General features: G+C 39.1%; 1 protein-coding gene across 2 annotated transcripts in view; it reads left to right on the top strand.

Annotated features, from left to right (window-relative positions):
• LOC134225182 (E3 ubiquitin-protein ligase COP1-like) overlaps positions 1-13,983 on the top strand; it is a 57,103-nt gene extending 43,120 nt beyond the window's left edge. Inside the window, exons 3-6 of one of the 2 annotated variants that reach the window (XM_062705044.1) lie at positions 11,609-11,992; positions 12,604-12,980; positions 13,037-13,187; positions 13,293-13,983. In XM_062705044.1, coding sequence (XP_062561028.1) covers positions 11,609-11,992; positions 12,604-12,980; positions 13,037-13,187; positions 13,293-13,710 — 1,330 coding nt within the window. In that variant the 3' untranslated portion in view covers positions 13,711-13,983. Of the gene's footprint in view, positions 1-4,379; positions 7,949-11,608; positions 11,993-12,603; positions 12,981-13,036; positions 13,188-13,292 lie in introns of those variants that run through there. The other variant, XM_062705042.1, reaches the window with a different exon arrangement.
• The last annotated feature ends 183 nt before the right edge of the window (positions 13,984-14,166 follow it).

Here is a 14,166-nt window from a genome sequence, read left to right on the forward strand (position 1 = left end):
CAAAAGACCACATTGCAACGCCAGCTGTTGATGCACAATCTTTGCAGCACCATTGTGTCATTCGGTGTAGGCCGCAAATTCTCGTAGGCATTACTCTGTCCTGAATGGCTATCATGTCTGCTTCGATTACCGGCGAGAGTTCACCTCGGATCAGCCACATGTTCGATGCGGCTTTATCAATTTGCTGTAGTTCAAGTTGATGAGGGTGGGCACCGTGCATTTCTTTAGCTTTCCATGCTGCAATCTTCTCCTCCACAGTCTGTAAGTAGCAGTGGATGGTGTAATTCTCCTATGTAAAATGCAGAGCACTGCATAATCTATCAGCACAACAAACTGCTCGATATACTTCGTGTCGTTTACTGTTTTCTACGAAGTACCGCCTCAGCTGTCGAACCTGTTCGATACACAGTGCCTGGATGTCAAGTACTCCAGTTCCTCCTTCTTCTCGTGGATGGGTGAATCTCTCTATCGCTGATTGAGGATGGCACATACCTGCTTCTCAAAACGCTTTCCTCAACTTTCCTTCAAGGTCTTCTAGGTCCGTTTTACTCCATTTGACAATTCCAAAACTATAGGTCACAAGAGGAATGGTAAATTTGTTCACTGCCCGGATCATATTTCCTGCATTTAGAGAAGACTTCAAAACACAGTTCACGTGATTCAAGAACTTATCTCGAGAGATGAGCCAGCCTAGGGCTGAAAATCTCTTTAATAAAGATAAAAAAACTTATCTCGCAGCTCTATCGTGATGTCGGTGTGGTACATATTGGTGAGCTGACGGAAACCCAGATATTTGTACGACTCGCCACGAACCATATCCTTTATCTTCTCCCATTCATAGACCTCATAACCACCTGACTGCACTAGCTGTCCTTTGTGTAGCTGGACTGATCGGCATTTATCCAGCCCTAGTTGCATGCCGATGTCGCTACTGATCCTTTCAATGGTGTTGATGGCTATTCCTAGTCGTTCTGTGTTATCAGAGTAAAGGTTCCCCCAAACACACGCGACAGTCGCGACGCGATTCTATCGCTTGGCAACAGCGATTCTGTCGCCGTTGGTATGGAAGCGTAAATAGAACACTGCTTGCAGCGACTCAACGATAGAATCGCGGTGACTAGTTGTCGCCGTCGCGGCGATGAAATCGCTTAAGTCTGGGGAAGCCTTAAACCTTGAGATCGTCGAAGAAAAAAGTATGAGTGATTTCCTCGTGCTCATCACTTCCACAGGCTTATCAATTTTGATGGAGTTTGCTTTATCGTATATTATAATACGCTGTCAATCAACTGTAATTCTTGAAGAGAGATAAAACAGATTAAATTCAACAAAATGTCGCCTTTTGTCAAAACTTCTCGACTTCCGAGTAAACATAAGTTTCCCAAAAGATTTTTCTAAAAGCAAAATTGACAGCTTGTAAAAAAATGTAAATCGGCATGTTAACAAAATCATCGAGAAGGTCGGAATGAACACACTGTCAATAATTTTTCGATATCCAGAAACTGTAGAGCCTGTGGCAGCCCGAAAACGGGATATAACGGGTGGCCACTAAATAGTGAAAATGAAAAAAATGGCTCAGGAAGAAAACTACACAGAAGTACAGTTCAATCTGATAAACCTTTTTTTTTCTTTTTTTTATTCACATTGGTTTATACATAACAATATCGGTACAAAACAAGATACAGTTACACGTAATATATACAAGCAATACACAAACTATTCTGCTGCTCTCGCTTCCAGGCCTGGATATACTCCTTCTTGACCCAGGAAGTTCCGGACAATGCACACTGGGGTTTGTATCCGATTTCAAAGGTGGAAAAAATTGATAACTTTCTTCACAAACAACTTACAGAAGAGATCAAAGGCTTATTCGAAAGGGAATTTTGCAAGGAATTCAGTGAGTGCTGTTTCGCGGATGTAGAGCGCTTCTGTATATAGTTATTAAGCTCGCTTTGTCCCCATGTCCCCGATTTACTTCTTTAGTTATTGTTTCGCAAATATTTATCAATGTCGAAACAGATTTTACGACCGTAATTGTGGTGAATGATTTGTTTATCGGCTTTATCGGTCATGATCATGATGATTTTCAATTACCTTTCGATTATCTACTCCCTCATACTTTGAGTAGAAATGACCGATAAAGCCGATAAACAAATCATTTATCAATGTCTGTACAACATTTTGGGAGAATAATAATATATATTAGATACATAATTTAAGGAAATTTTTACAGAATACATGAAAAATTAATTGGAATCATTGAGGTATATTATTTCATAGGGGAATTTGGACAAAAAGGTAAGAAAAAAGAGTATCTCCCATCACCTCACAACATACGACTATTCTTGTCTAGTTGTGCTATCGGGTAGGGTTTGGAAACGTTTGGTGCTATTCAAAAGTTTTGAAAAATCGTTTTTTACTCAATAAATAACCAAATAAAACATTTGCGAAACGATTTATTTCATTAATTTTTGTTCGGCAAACATTTATCAATATCTATTCAACACTTTGGGACAATAATATCAACATTTATCTGTAAATATTATTAATTTTTACAGAATACATGAAAATTGCACATAAAATGCACTTCGATGCTTATTTGACCCCAAATTCCCTCAAACTTTTACCCAACTTTTACCAGCAAAATATATTTAGTGCCCTTATGTGGATCCAAAGTGAAGAGATAAACACAATTTTAGAACAATGCCTTAAAGATAAAATGACAAATAATTTGGAAACTCGTGATATATGGGGCATGGGGGCAAAACGAGCTCAATAGCTATATACAGAAGCGTTCCACGTCCATGAAACAGCACTTACTGAATTTCTTGCAAAATTTCCTTTCGAATTAGCCCTTGATCTCTTCTGTAAGTTGTTCGTGAAGAAAGCTATCATTTTTTCCACCTTTGAAATCGGATTTCCCCAGTATGCAGAGCTTCAATTGTCTTCAAATTAAAGACATGTCTTTAAATCTGACATCGCTGAGGTGCAGTGATGCTGACGAAAGAACAACGTAGTGATGTAGTTGTGGGAATGGCGATGATATGCAGTCAATTTCAATTTGTTTAACAAAATCGACGTCTTGCTTTCAATACACTTCATTTATGATACATACACAACAACGGATAGCTCTGCAGGAAACTGCAGACTATGCACTGAGTCGTCCCGTAACACAATAAATCACTTTAACGTAGTGTGTCACGGTGTAAGATCTACCAAACAGAGCCCTAGTTTAATCCATTCTCAAGTTAGCGCAATATGTTGTGGCAACCAATCGATCCCATTCTCTGCGCAGTTCATTGGGGTCCCAAAACGATTAAGAAAAACCTTGAATTCTCTTGATTGGATGAAGTTAGCGTTTTTCCATACAGCTGCGTCCTACTCTAATGTACTTACCTGTTCACATAGTCTAGATGAATTCTGCATTATTATTGTCTTTATTTAAGAGGCTTTCAGCCCTTGGCTGGCATACCTCTCTTAGATGAATTCTGATTAGTCTGGATAAATTAGAATTTTTATTGCTATAAATCTCCCAGAAAAACGGAGCAAAAATCGTACAGTTGTCTGTCGTACTGACGAAAACTTACTCTATAGAGTTCTATATAGTACTATAGAAAAACACAAAAAAAAATCCTTTATAGCACTTCACTTTCAAAACCACTGTCTATTTATTATTTTCGACAAACTATGGAGGAATACACGTTTCACTTCTGAAGAATCAAATCAAATGTTGGTATAATTTTGGCGAACAACTGTTTTATAATTTACTGCAGTCTTGTGAATAGAAGTAAGGACCGTCTAAGAATTTCGAAATAATATTGAATATAGCATTTAATTTATAATCAGTTTGACTGTCGTCGAGAATGTTTTCAATTACCACATAAATGATTAAACTAGTAACTAATATACAATTTATTTATATGTTTACCCGTTTTGTCCGTTCTGTTTGTCCCTAGTTGCATAGTTACCATTCGTATTTTAATTTTTATTTGATGATTCATTTATGTTAGGTGTATCCAGTTAGACAGGATGTGTTATTTTGCAAAACAACTCCATAACAGTAGACCTGAGACGAAAATTGATTGCCTGCTTGAGCTTCCTTCTCGAACTGAAATCATGCACGTCGTTCTTAGCCCGCGTGTTGTGCAATTTTCAATTACCAAAACAAGACATTAAACAATCAGAATTGGCGCGTTCCATTTTCAACGATTTACGGTTTCCATTAAATTCCTTTACTTTTCTTATCATGTGAATTTGCTATCGCATTTGGAACGTTATTCTTTTATAGTTTAATTCCTTTAGACAATAATTTCTGTTCTATCGACATAGTTTAGTCTGTGATTTACAAAGTTTGCTCACTTCTGGCATTATTTTCGTTTCAGCTCCACTGTTATGTTGTAAGAAAAACGAGAACGAATAGCAAACTAACACAAAAAGTACTGTATGAACAGATAAAAGGATAAAACAAGATAAACACTGTTTGAAAATAAACGTAATTGAGAGGAAAGCTATTTCGGATACAGGAAGCAGCAGAAAGAAGAAGAAGCAAAAATTGGCATCGAAATGACAACCCGTAGGCAGCTGTCGGATGTGCAATCCTCGTCTTCCAGCGGAGGTGGAGGTGGTACGATGTCTGGTGGGACTGGCGGTGGGGGCGGCGGTGGCGGCGGATGTCTGAGCGATTCAATGATATCCTCTTCCGGCAAGAAGCGAATGACTGCCCTGAATGGGATTCCCTCCAGCATCGACGACAAAAGCAACGACTTTTTGTGTCCGATTTGTTTCGATGTCATCACCGAGGCGCACATCACCAAATGCGGTCACACGTTTTGCTACAATTGCATAGTCAAGTCGATAGAAATGACCAAAAAGTGTCCCAAATGCAACTTCACCTTACCCTCTCATGAATCCATTGTGCCGAATTATTTGCTCAACGATTTGATTACTAAATTTAAGTTGAAAGGAAAGCGGAACGATTCCAGCAATACCCAGTCGGGCGATTCTGCGGACACGTTGAAAAATTTCCTGGCCTCTGAATCGAAGAAATTATCCCTATCGGACGTTAACGTGATGCTGGAGATTCTAAATCAACGAAAAATATTGCTAGAAGCGGAATCTTGTGCTGCTCAAAACCGATTACTGCACGAGTTCCTTAAGCATTTGCTACAACAGAAAGAGCAACAACAATTACAAGTGGCAAACGAAATTGCTTTGATCAAGAATGATCTCACAGATGTGGAGAACATTTTGAAAGAGGTCCAAAGTAGTTGCCCAACGGTAGAAGAGGTGGAGAACAGTGTGAAAGATGAGAAAGATGAACACGTGGTAGCGATTAAGAAAGAGATTATCCAGATTATTGATAAGATTGATACAATAACCGTCCCATCGCACCGTAGTGAGTCCTCCGCGGAAGGTTTCAACTTGTACAAAAATGATCCAAGTTCATCATCGTTCATGGCGCGAAAGCAACGAATGTATCAACACTTTGACGATTTCGTACAATGCTATTTTGCAGCGCGAAGTGAAGAGTTATATTTCGGTAAGGACAGATCATTCAGCTCGGGTTCTTTGGGTACGTCTACGCCAACGCGGTCAATCGACACAAGCAGATCAACACGGTCACTGGATACGTTCCGAGAAAATCTCATCAAATTCTCAAAATACAGCGCGCTACGACCATTAGCAACGCTAAACTATTCCTGCGAATCGAGCTATGTCTCAACCATTGTATCCAGCATAGAGTTTGACAAAGACAGCGAGTACTTCGCCATCGCCGGCGTTACGAAACGCATCAAAATTTTCGACTATTACTCTGCTATTCGGGACGCTGCGGTTGATATCAACTATCCAATTAACGAGATGGTGTGTAGCAGTAAAATATCGTGTGTGATATGGAACAACTACTTCAAGGAAGTGTTGGCATCCAGCGATTACGAGGGGCTGGTATCTGTTTGGGATGTCAGCACCAAGACGAGGACCAAAGCCTATGAAGAGCATGACAAACGAGTTTGGTGTGTCGACTTCAATGAAGTGGATACCCGATTATTAGCATCCGGATCTGACGACGCTCGTGTTAAGCTATGGTCCCTCAACGTAGACCATTCCGTAGCTACAATCGAAGCTAGAGCGAACGTGTGCTGTGTGAAGTTCAATCCGAAAAGTTCGTGCCACTTGGCGTTCGGTTCGGCCGATCACTGCGTCCACTATTACGACCTGAGAAACATCAAAGAACCCCTTTGTGTTTTCAAGGGACACAAAAAAGCCGTTTCCTACGTGAAATTTCTCAATACGACCGAAATTGTTTCGGCCGGAACGGATGGTCAGCTTAAACTGTGGAACATCAACTCACCGCCGTACTGTTTGCGATCTTTCACCGGCCACATCAATGAGAAAAATTTCGCCGGTTTGGCAACGAACAATGACTACTTGGCTTGCGGCAGTGAGGACAATTCCCTCTGCGTCTACTACAAGGGGCTATCTAAGCAGCTGTTTAATCTGAAGTTTTCGTCCAGCAACAATAACAGCACCGGTAGATCTATATCGGATACCGAACGAAACACCGAAGGCAACGATTTTGTCTCGGCCGTTTGCTGGCGGAAGCAAAGCAATATCATTATCGCGGGCAACAGTGAAGGAATTATCAAGATTCTGGAAATTGTGTAAAATAGTTGTAGTAGCAGCAAGTGTCAATCTAATTGTTCAAGTTTTTGACACGAGTTAATTTGTTATTTCTTCCTTTTTATATACGCTCACAAGGGTGTGTCGCCCACTGTTCAGCTGTTTATGGAAGGGTTCTTTAGCAGCATATATAACAGAACACTCAAAGTATTGCAATGTGGAATCACTTTTGAATGAATAGACTCATTTTTCTCAAACATGCCATTTCTACTGAACTAGACACTGGACACGATAAATGTCTAATACAAACCTTCCCAAACTAGCGGGCCAAGAAACTAAATCAATCTCCCATTGAATTGTTGCAGAACTAAAAATTCTACAGCTTTTTGACTTCAAGAGAAATGCTTCATTTTAATGATAAAATTGTACCGATATGTCGACAATTTGCTATCTATCTATCTATCAAAATGTGTATGACGAACTAAATTGCTTTATTCGACAAAGTTGTTCAAGACCCTAGCAAAGAATGGATAAAAGCTTCAGAATGAAAGCATTGGCTAGTCGTGGGTTAAATGACACACCCTTATACACATCCACACCAACCTTTCACGAACAAAACAAAACACAATGCACACAACCACTCGAGTGAAACCCAAACGTTTTAAACGATGTTAATAAAGTGATAGACTTAATAATAATAAACGATAGAATAAAAGCGCTTTATTTTGTTATGAATTTTTCAAAAAGAAATAAAACGTAGACATTAACTATGTTCTAGTGCGCTAAGTGTGACGGAATTCCCTCATTGACGAGGTTGAACTGAAACAAAACTAGTGAACTAGCTTAGAGTAATACCGAAAAAAATGTCTTCAAATAGCAAAACAAACGTGAAAGAAGAGTAGATCGATGGTATATAGATAACGATTGGCACCGCGAGAATACACATGAAGGGGGTCAATTATGCCAAGTTAAAATGATACCTACAACAAAAAGAACTTTGTAAATCCTAGAGTTAACACTGAGGCGGGCGTAGTGGAGCCTGAAAAAGGTATGAAATTATTTACAATCTTTATTTGAAGAGGAAACATTCCCTTTCATAGTCAACCTTTGTAGAGGAAAGGTAACGAGAGCAGAGGACAGAAATTGAATTGAAATCTATATACTATCCCTATTTTTCTAACTTACTACTTCAATGTCGATATCATAAACATAAACCGACTGCACTGAGAGACATACTATTGTAAAACCGTAGTTTATACATTTGTGTAAAAACTGGAGATCCTACTGCACCTCGTTAATTTTTATCCTTTATTAAAGCAACTTATCCTAAAAATCGTAGTGTTTTTATTAATCAAAATGGGAAGGTCCATTAATTACGTAACGCAAAAATTGAAGATTTTTAAACCCCTCCCCCCCTATATCACACTAATTGTATAAACCATCCAAAGTTTTTGTATGGATCGTTACACTTCGTCTAGCCCCCCTACCCCTCTAAGCGTTACGTGATTTATAGATGTTCCCTATGTTTTTGATCAATACCACCTAAGCCCCACTACTGCGAGTTCTATACATTTGGTTACCGTTACCTATTTGTTATTTCTTATTTTGTTACGGTTGTAGGTCGTTTGGCCTAAAATTGTTTGTCCCAATGGTCATTTGGCGTTGGCCTAATGGTCATTTGGTATAATTTTACCAACATATTAAATATTTAAAAAATTGCAATTTCATCACAGTAAGGTGATGCTTTCTTTCTAACATGAGCCGTGAATCGCAAGTCAGTCCCTGTAAAAAAGTGAAAACGAGAAAATCGCTTGCAAAAGTTTAGCATGTTTTCTCTACTTTTTATGCGTTTGGACTGATTTTATATAAAATAGCCATGCTATAATACAGAACTGATGGTTTTCTAGTAGGAACATTGTTAAAACTATTGATAACAATCTTTTTTCCAATAGTAATTTGAGTGTGACTGACATGCGGTTACATTCTTCACCCACGCGAAAAGTTACCGCAAGTCAGTTACATAGTTCGTTCGTTCGTTCGTTCGTAATTAGTGAATCACGGTTCTAACTCAAAATTGATTAAAATGCAACAAGAAGATGCGCGCCTACAAAGCAAGACCATGCTGAGGGTGGCTGGGTTCGATTCCCGGTGCCGGTCTAGACAATTTTCGGATTGGATATTGTCTCGACTTTCCTGGGCATAAAGGTTTCGTGTTAGCCTCATGATGTACGAATGCCAGGGGCGTCTCGTGGACTTTTGCTACACCTGTTCTACCACGCTGATAAAAAAAATATTCATCAAGCTGAGTGGTTTCGAATGAAAGTTGGACATTTAATCTAATATTACAACCTTTTCTTGTACAACTTAACCAAATATTAGAAAAAAAACAATTTAAATAGAAAAGATTTACAAAACAATAAATGACTTATTTTCTCTTTTGTTACAAAATGTTTTAAATTTAGATGCACTTAAAATTTTAGACTCGAAATCGTCTAAAATGTAACTTGGTAACAGTTGGGCAATAACTGGAAATTGCTCAGAATAGAGATCTTTCATATCGGCTCATTCCACCATTCAGGGTACACGGGTCCCATCGCCGCTAATATTTAAACTCTCACATATTTTGTTGCTATGAAAGAAATGTTGTTAACCACTATTAGTATAATAATTATAGTATATAATTAGTATATAATTATACAATTATTGTTTGATGCGACCCCAGATTGTGACGACCAATGAGTCACATTTAGAAGCTGAAATGTGTTCCAGTTATTTAATTTTTCAAATTTAGTTAAAACTATACCTTTTTCTCTATGTTGATTGATTTTGAGTATTCGTAAAAAAGCATTATTTATCTCTTTTGAAAACGCAAATATTAATTTACCTAATATTGTTCTTGATGCATTGCATATTCATCACGAGAAAAAAAACTGTTTCCAATCATCGGCGCGAAAGCGTGCGCGGTGCGCCTTTCGGCAAAGCACAGCCCGACACTACGATCGAGTCTAACCAAAGGTGCGTCGCGTCGTTGATTGTTCTCGCAGCGCGTCGAACGGGTTTGACTCTTGCGCGCATAGCAGAACTTGAATCTAAACGTGCTTGCTTCGCATTAGAAAGAGAATAATGTGAGAAAACGGAGAAAGCTGGCAACGCTCACGCTGGTTCCCTGCGCGCGGACAACGAGTGAGCATACCAAGGAGGAAATTACTTCAAATCATTTGTCATGGCGCAAAACTTTAAACTTCTGGTAGCGCTGCGGTTGGTTCTTCATTATAGATCGTACGACTGGCAAAAGCTTTCTATGTGATGGGGTGTGATTGCTCAGAGAAACGCACATTTAGCTGCAATTTGACTGTACGCCAAGCATGTGGCGTTAACTTGATCTGCCTACGAAATATTTTGTTTCTTTAGATGTTTAGATGTTAACATCATTGAAAATATTACGTGAAGCTTTGCTTAAAAAATTTACTGAGTAAATTATTTATATTTTATAATTAATTGCCAAGACATTAATTTCTTACTTCTGACCTAAAAATGGTTACCTGTTCCATGAACAGGTAGAACGTATGGACGAGTCGCCCCTGACGAATGCAGAAATAGTAACTTGGCTTAGAAACCTCGCAGTTAATTACTGTGGAAGAGCTTAATGAACACTCTGGAAGTGCTGCGAGCCGGCAATGTCCCAGAGGGGTATGTAATTCCAATGAAGAGAAAGAAAGGCAACAAATGCAAACTGGTTGAAAACAACTTGGACCACTTTTTGGACGCCTTTGAAGGTATTTTGGGGATATTATTGAATTAAAATATAGATTCTTTTGAAATTTCTCAATTAAAAACTTCAAATCAAGATTTCTCGAGATTGCTATTAGGGATTTTTTTAAAAATTGGTCCAGAAGTGCAGAATTACCACAGGAATCGAGCCCTGTACTTGGTTTTGATGGACATTTTTATTTTATAATAACGGTCTACCGGGGCACCGTGACACTGCTTTAATTAATGCATTGCTAAGTTCTCTAATCTAAAAACATCGATTTATTTTAATTTACTTCATAAGAGAGAATTGTGTCTTTTTTTACATAATTTTGCGATAATTTGAAAAGCTCCATCATTAACATTACTCAGGAATGTTTTCTTTGATATAGTTTGATAAGATTGAACAGAGAGCTGAATATTAGAAATATTTCGGTTGCACTATACGTTTTTTACTGCTTTCTATGAACATTATGTTCTAAGAAGAAAAACTACATAAGACTGGCATGCCATGTCGATTGGCTTTGTCAGAAATTTACGAAAGTTTTGCAACCAAGAAAAAAAATACGAAAGTTTTGCAACTAAAACAAGAATTGAAGCATTGTAATTAGGTACTAATGCAATATTACGATATTGATTAAATGCCGGTTGACACTAACACTACATAGCCATCTATTTCAAATGTTCGTTACAAATTATCAGTTGCTTCGATATAAAACTGACCTCGGGTATGGTCGGGAAAATTTGACAAAATTTATCGGAAAAAGCGGGAAAAAAACTGGAATTTGAAAATCAAATTTCAGTGGCCACCCTGCCGTTACGATACTATTATCCAAAACCGGGTAGTTGTTAATCTAATCTAATCTAATCTAATCGAACACAAACGCAGCCAGTACAAAGAAAGCATCCTGGAAAATCATTGAGTTAGATTATGCCCAATAATTTTTCTTGTCAATATTGAGGCTCACAGCGTACCAGTGGTATGACATGAACTTCAAAGCGGCCAGGCCCACTGCGTTGTGTTTGCCGCAGAGATGATTCTTCGAGATGTATCGTGTTCAAGTGTTCACTTCAACATGATACATATCACGAATCTACAGGGGTTGAAGGATGCGTGGACATACCGTACCATACGCATCGCGTTCTTTTTAAGTTCTTATTTTAAAATTTTATTTAAAAAAATTTATCTTAAAACCGGGTAGTTGTTAATGATAATTTTCTTCCTTCAAATTATGATATTCAGCTGCGGTCCGATAAAATGTGGCCAAACACGAATCTATTGGGACTTGGGAAAGTATCCGGCGGTTGCCGTTGCTGGCCTCGGTGATGCATCTAAATGGGACGAACTGGATGAAATCAACGGTGCGAAGGAAAACGTGCGCATCGCCGCATCATCTGGCGTGAAGGCATTGTCTGCATGTAAAATCGGTCGAATAGAGGTAGAGGATATGGAAGATGCCAAGGCAGCGGCTGAAGGGGCGCTACTGTCCAACTACAAATTCCAGGACTTCAAGTCCAAGGATAAGCAAACAACCCTGCCGGCCGTTTCGTTGGCAGAGAATGCCAACGGAGGCGACCAATGGGAGCAAGGATGGGTTCTAGGCCAAGCTCAAAATTGGGCCCGTAGGTAAGCTAAAATAAAACACTAAGGGCCGATTTCTTCTCATCCGCTTAGTGCTTAAACCAGGTTTAAACGTATGGGTAAGCACCGCTTAAGAGTTAAGCGAAGGTGAAGAAAACGGCCCTAAATTACTTATACACCGCCGGAAATAAGTATAAAGACAAGCATGATTTTCATACATTTTCATCATGATTGAGGATCGATATCTCGATTCGTAGCGATTCGATTTGGCTGAAATTTTACTAGGCACCTGTTTTAACTTGAACTTTCGATCTTTGAGTAAATTGTATACATCTCTGTTGATTTTGACCTCACAATCTGGAAATAATTATAAAGACACCACTTTTTTATATGGAGCTCCATACAACGGAACTGTCTTTATAATTATTTCCAACAGAAACGCGTATAACCAGAATATATGCATGAATGTGACTATCATTGAATAAAAATTCAAGTCATTTTAGGCTTGTTGGCAAAAAATCAGCCCAATCGAATCGTTAAGAATCGAGATATTGACTTCCCAATATGGCCATTTTGTATGGAAACCGAGCTTGTCTTTATACTTATTTCCACCAGTGTATGTAGATGCATAATAAACTTTTAAATCTGTACGATAGCTTGATGGAAACTCCAGCCAATCTGATGACACCGAGCATATTCTCCGAAAACGTAAAGGCTAAACTAGCATGCGTTAACGTAGATGTCCAGGTGCATGATGAGAACTGGGCCAAGGAGAAAAAGATGGGCTCGTTCCTCTCCGTTACGAACGGAACAAAGGAGCCGGCCAAGTTTGTTGAAATAACTTACAAAGGTGAAGGCTCGGATGATAAGTGCATTGGGTTGGTTGGAAAGGGTGTGACATTCGACTCTGGTGGCATTAGTTTGAAGCCGTCCGCTAGCATGGACCAAATGAGAGCCGACATGGGAGGAGCAGCTAACGTGGCAGCTACCATTTTTGCATTGGCCCAATTGAAAGCTCCTGTGTTTGTGAAAGGTGTTTTAACAATGCTTGACCGTTTGTTCAACGATTTCATCAACATATTTTTTTAGGATTTATCCCACTTTGCGAAAACATGCCCAGCGGAAATGCAACCAAACCTGGTGATGTTGTTTTTGCCATGAACGGTAAAAGCATTTGCGTAGATAATACAGATGCTGAAGGACGACTTATTTTGGCTGATGCCCTTTGCTATGCTTCTACGTAAGTTATCATTCGTCATAAAGCAATTATTAATTCAGAAAATATTTACTTGCCTAATGAATCCACATTATTATAACAATGGTTCTCCGTCTATGTGTTCTACAGATTCAACCCGAAGTTCATTCTGGACATCGCCACACTGACCGGAGCAATTAAGGTGGCACTCGGAGACTGCGTTGCCGGTGTGTTCTCCACGAACAATGCCCTGTGGAATCAAATCCATGCTGCCGGTTCCGAGACAGGCGACCGTGTTTGGCGCATGCCACTGTTCAAGCATTACTCCGAACAAATGACCGACCATAATGGGTACGATTTGAACAATCTCGGCAAAGGCAAAGGAGGTGGCTCGTGCACGGCAGCCGCTTTTCTGCGCGAGTTTGTTCCTAAGGAAATTCCTTGGATGCATGTCGACATGGCAGGCGTTATGGGCGATTGTAGCGATCAGGGCTACACTGGAGCCAAGGGAATGACTGGGCGTCCGATGCGCACCCTGGTTGAATTCATCACAAAAGCCAGCCCATAAGATGGGGAAAAGATGGTACCACAAAAACTACGAAACGTCACAAACACTACATTACCTATGCATTTGAACCCGGTGAGCGTCAGGTTTTTAATAATATTCCAAAGATCACAACAAAATATTGCATACTGTTACAAACAATAGGATCAAACAAAAATTGAATGCATGCTGAGTAATTACCTCGTATTGCAAGCCATTAATATAATTAAACGTTAGTTTGTTGTTGTTTTCATTTTGAGCATTATTAACTGAATAAAATTTGGAACTAAACAATAATGGTACATAAAATCGTTTTGGTGAAAGAAATCTTTTCAAATCTTGTCGCAGCTATTACTCCCATCCTCCCCCGTGTAATGCACCGTACACACCAGTCAATCAGTTTGACGAACATTGACTCCGCCCCCAAAAAAAAAAACGCTTTGTTTGCTGCTTTGTTTGAACGTGTGTAAGTTGTTCGAA

Source organism: Armigeres subalbatus, chromosome 3 (genome assembly GCF_024139115.2).
Source record: "Armigeres subalbatus isolate Guangzhou_Male chromosome 3, GZ_Asu_2, whole genome shotgun sequence".
NCBI classification, from domain to species: domain Eukaryota; kingdom Metazoa; phylum Arthropoda; class Insecta; order Diptera; family Culicidae; genus Armigeres; species Armigeres subalbatus.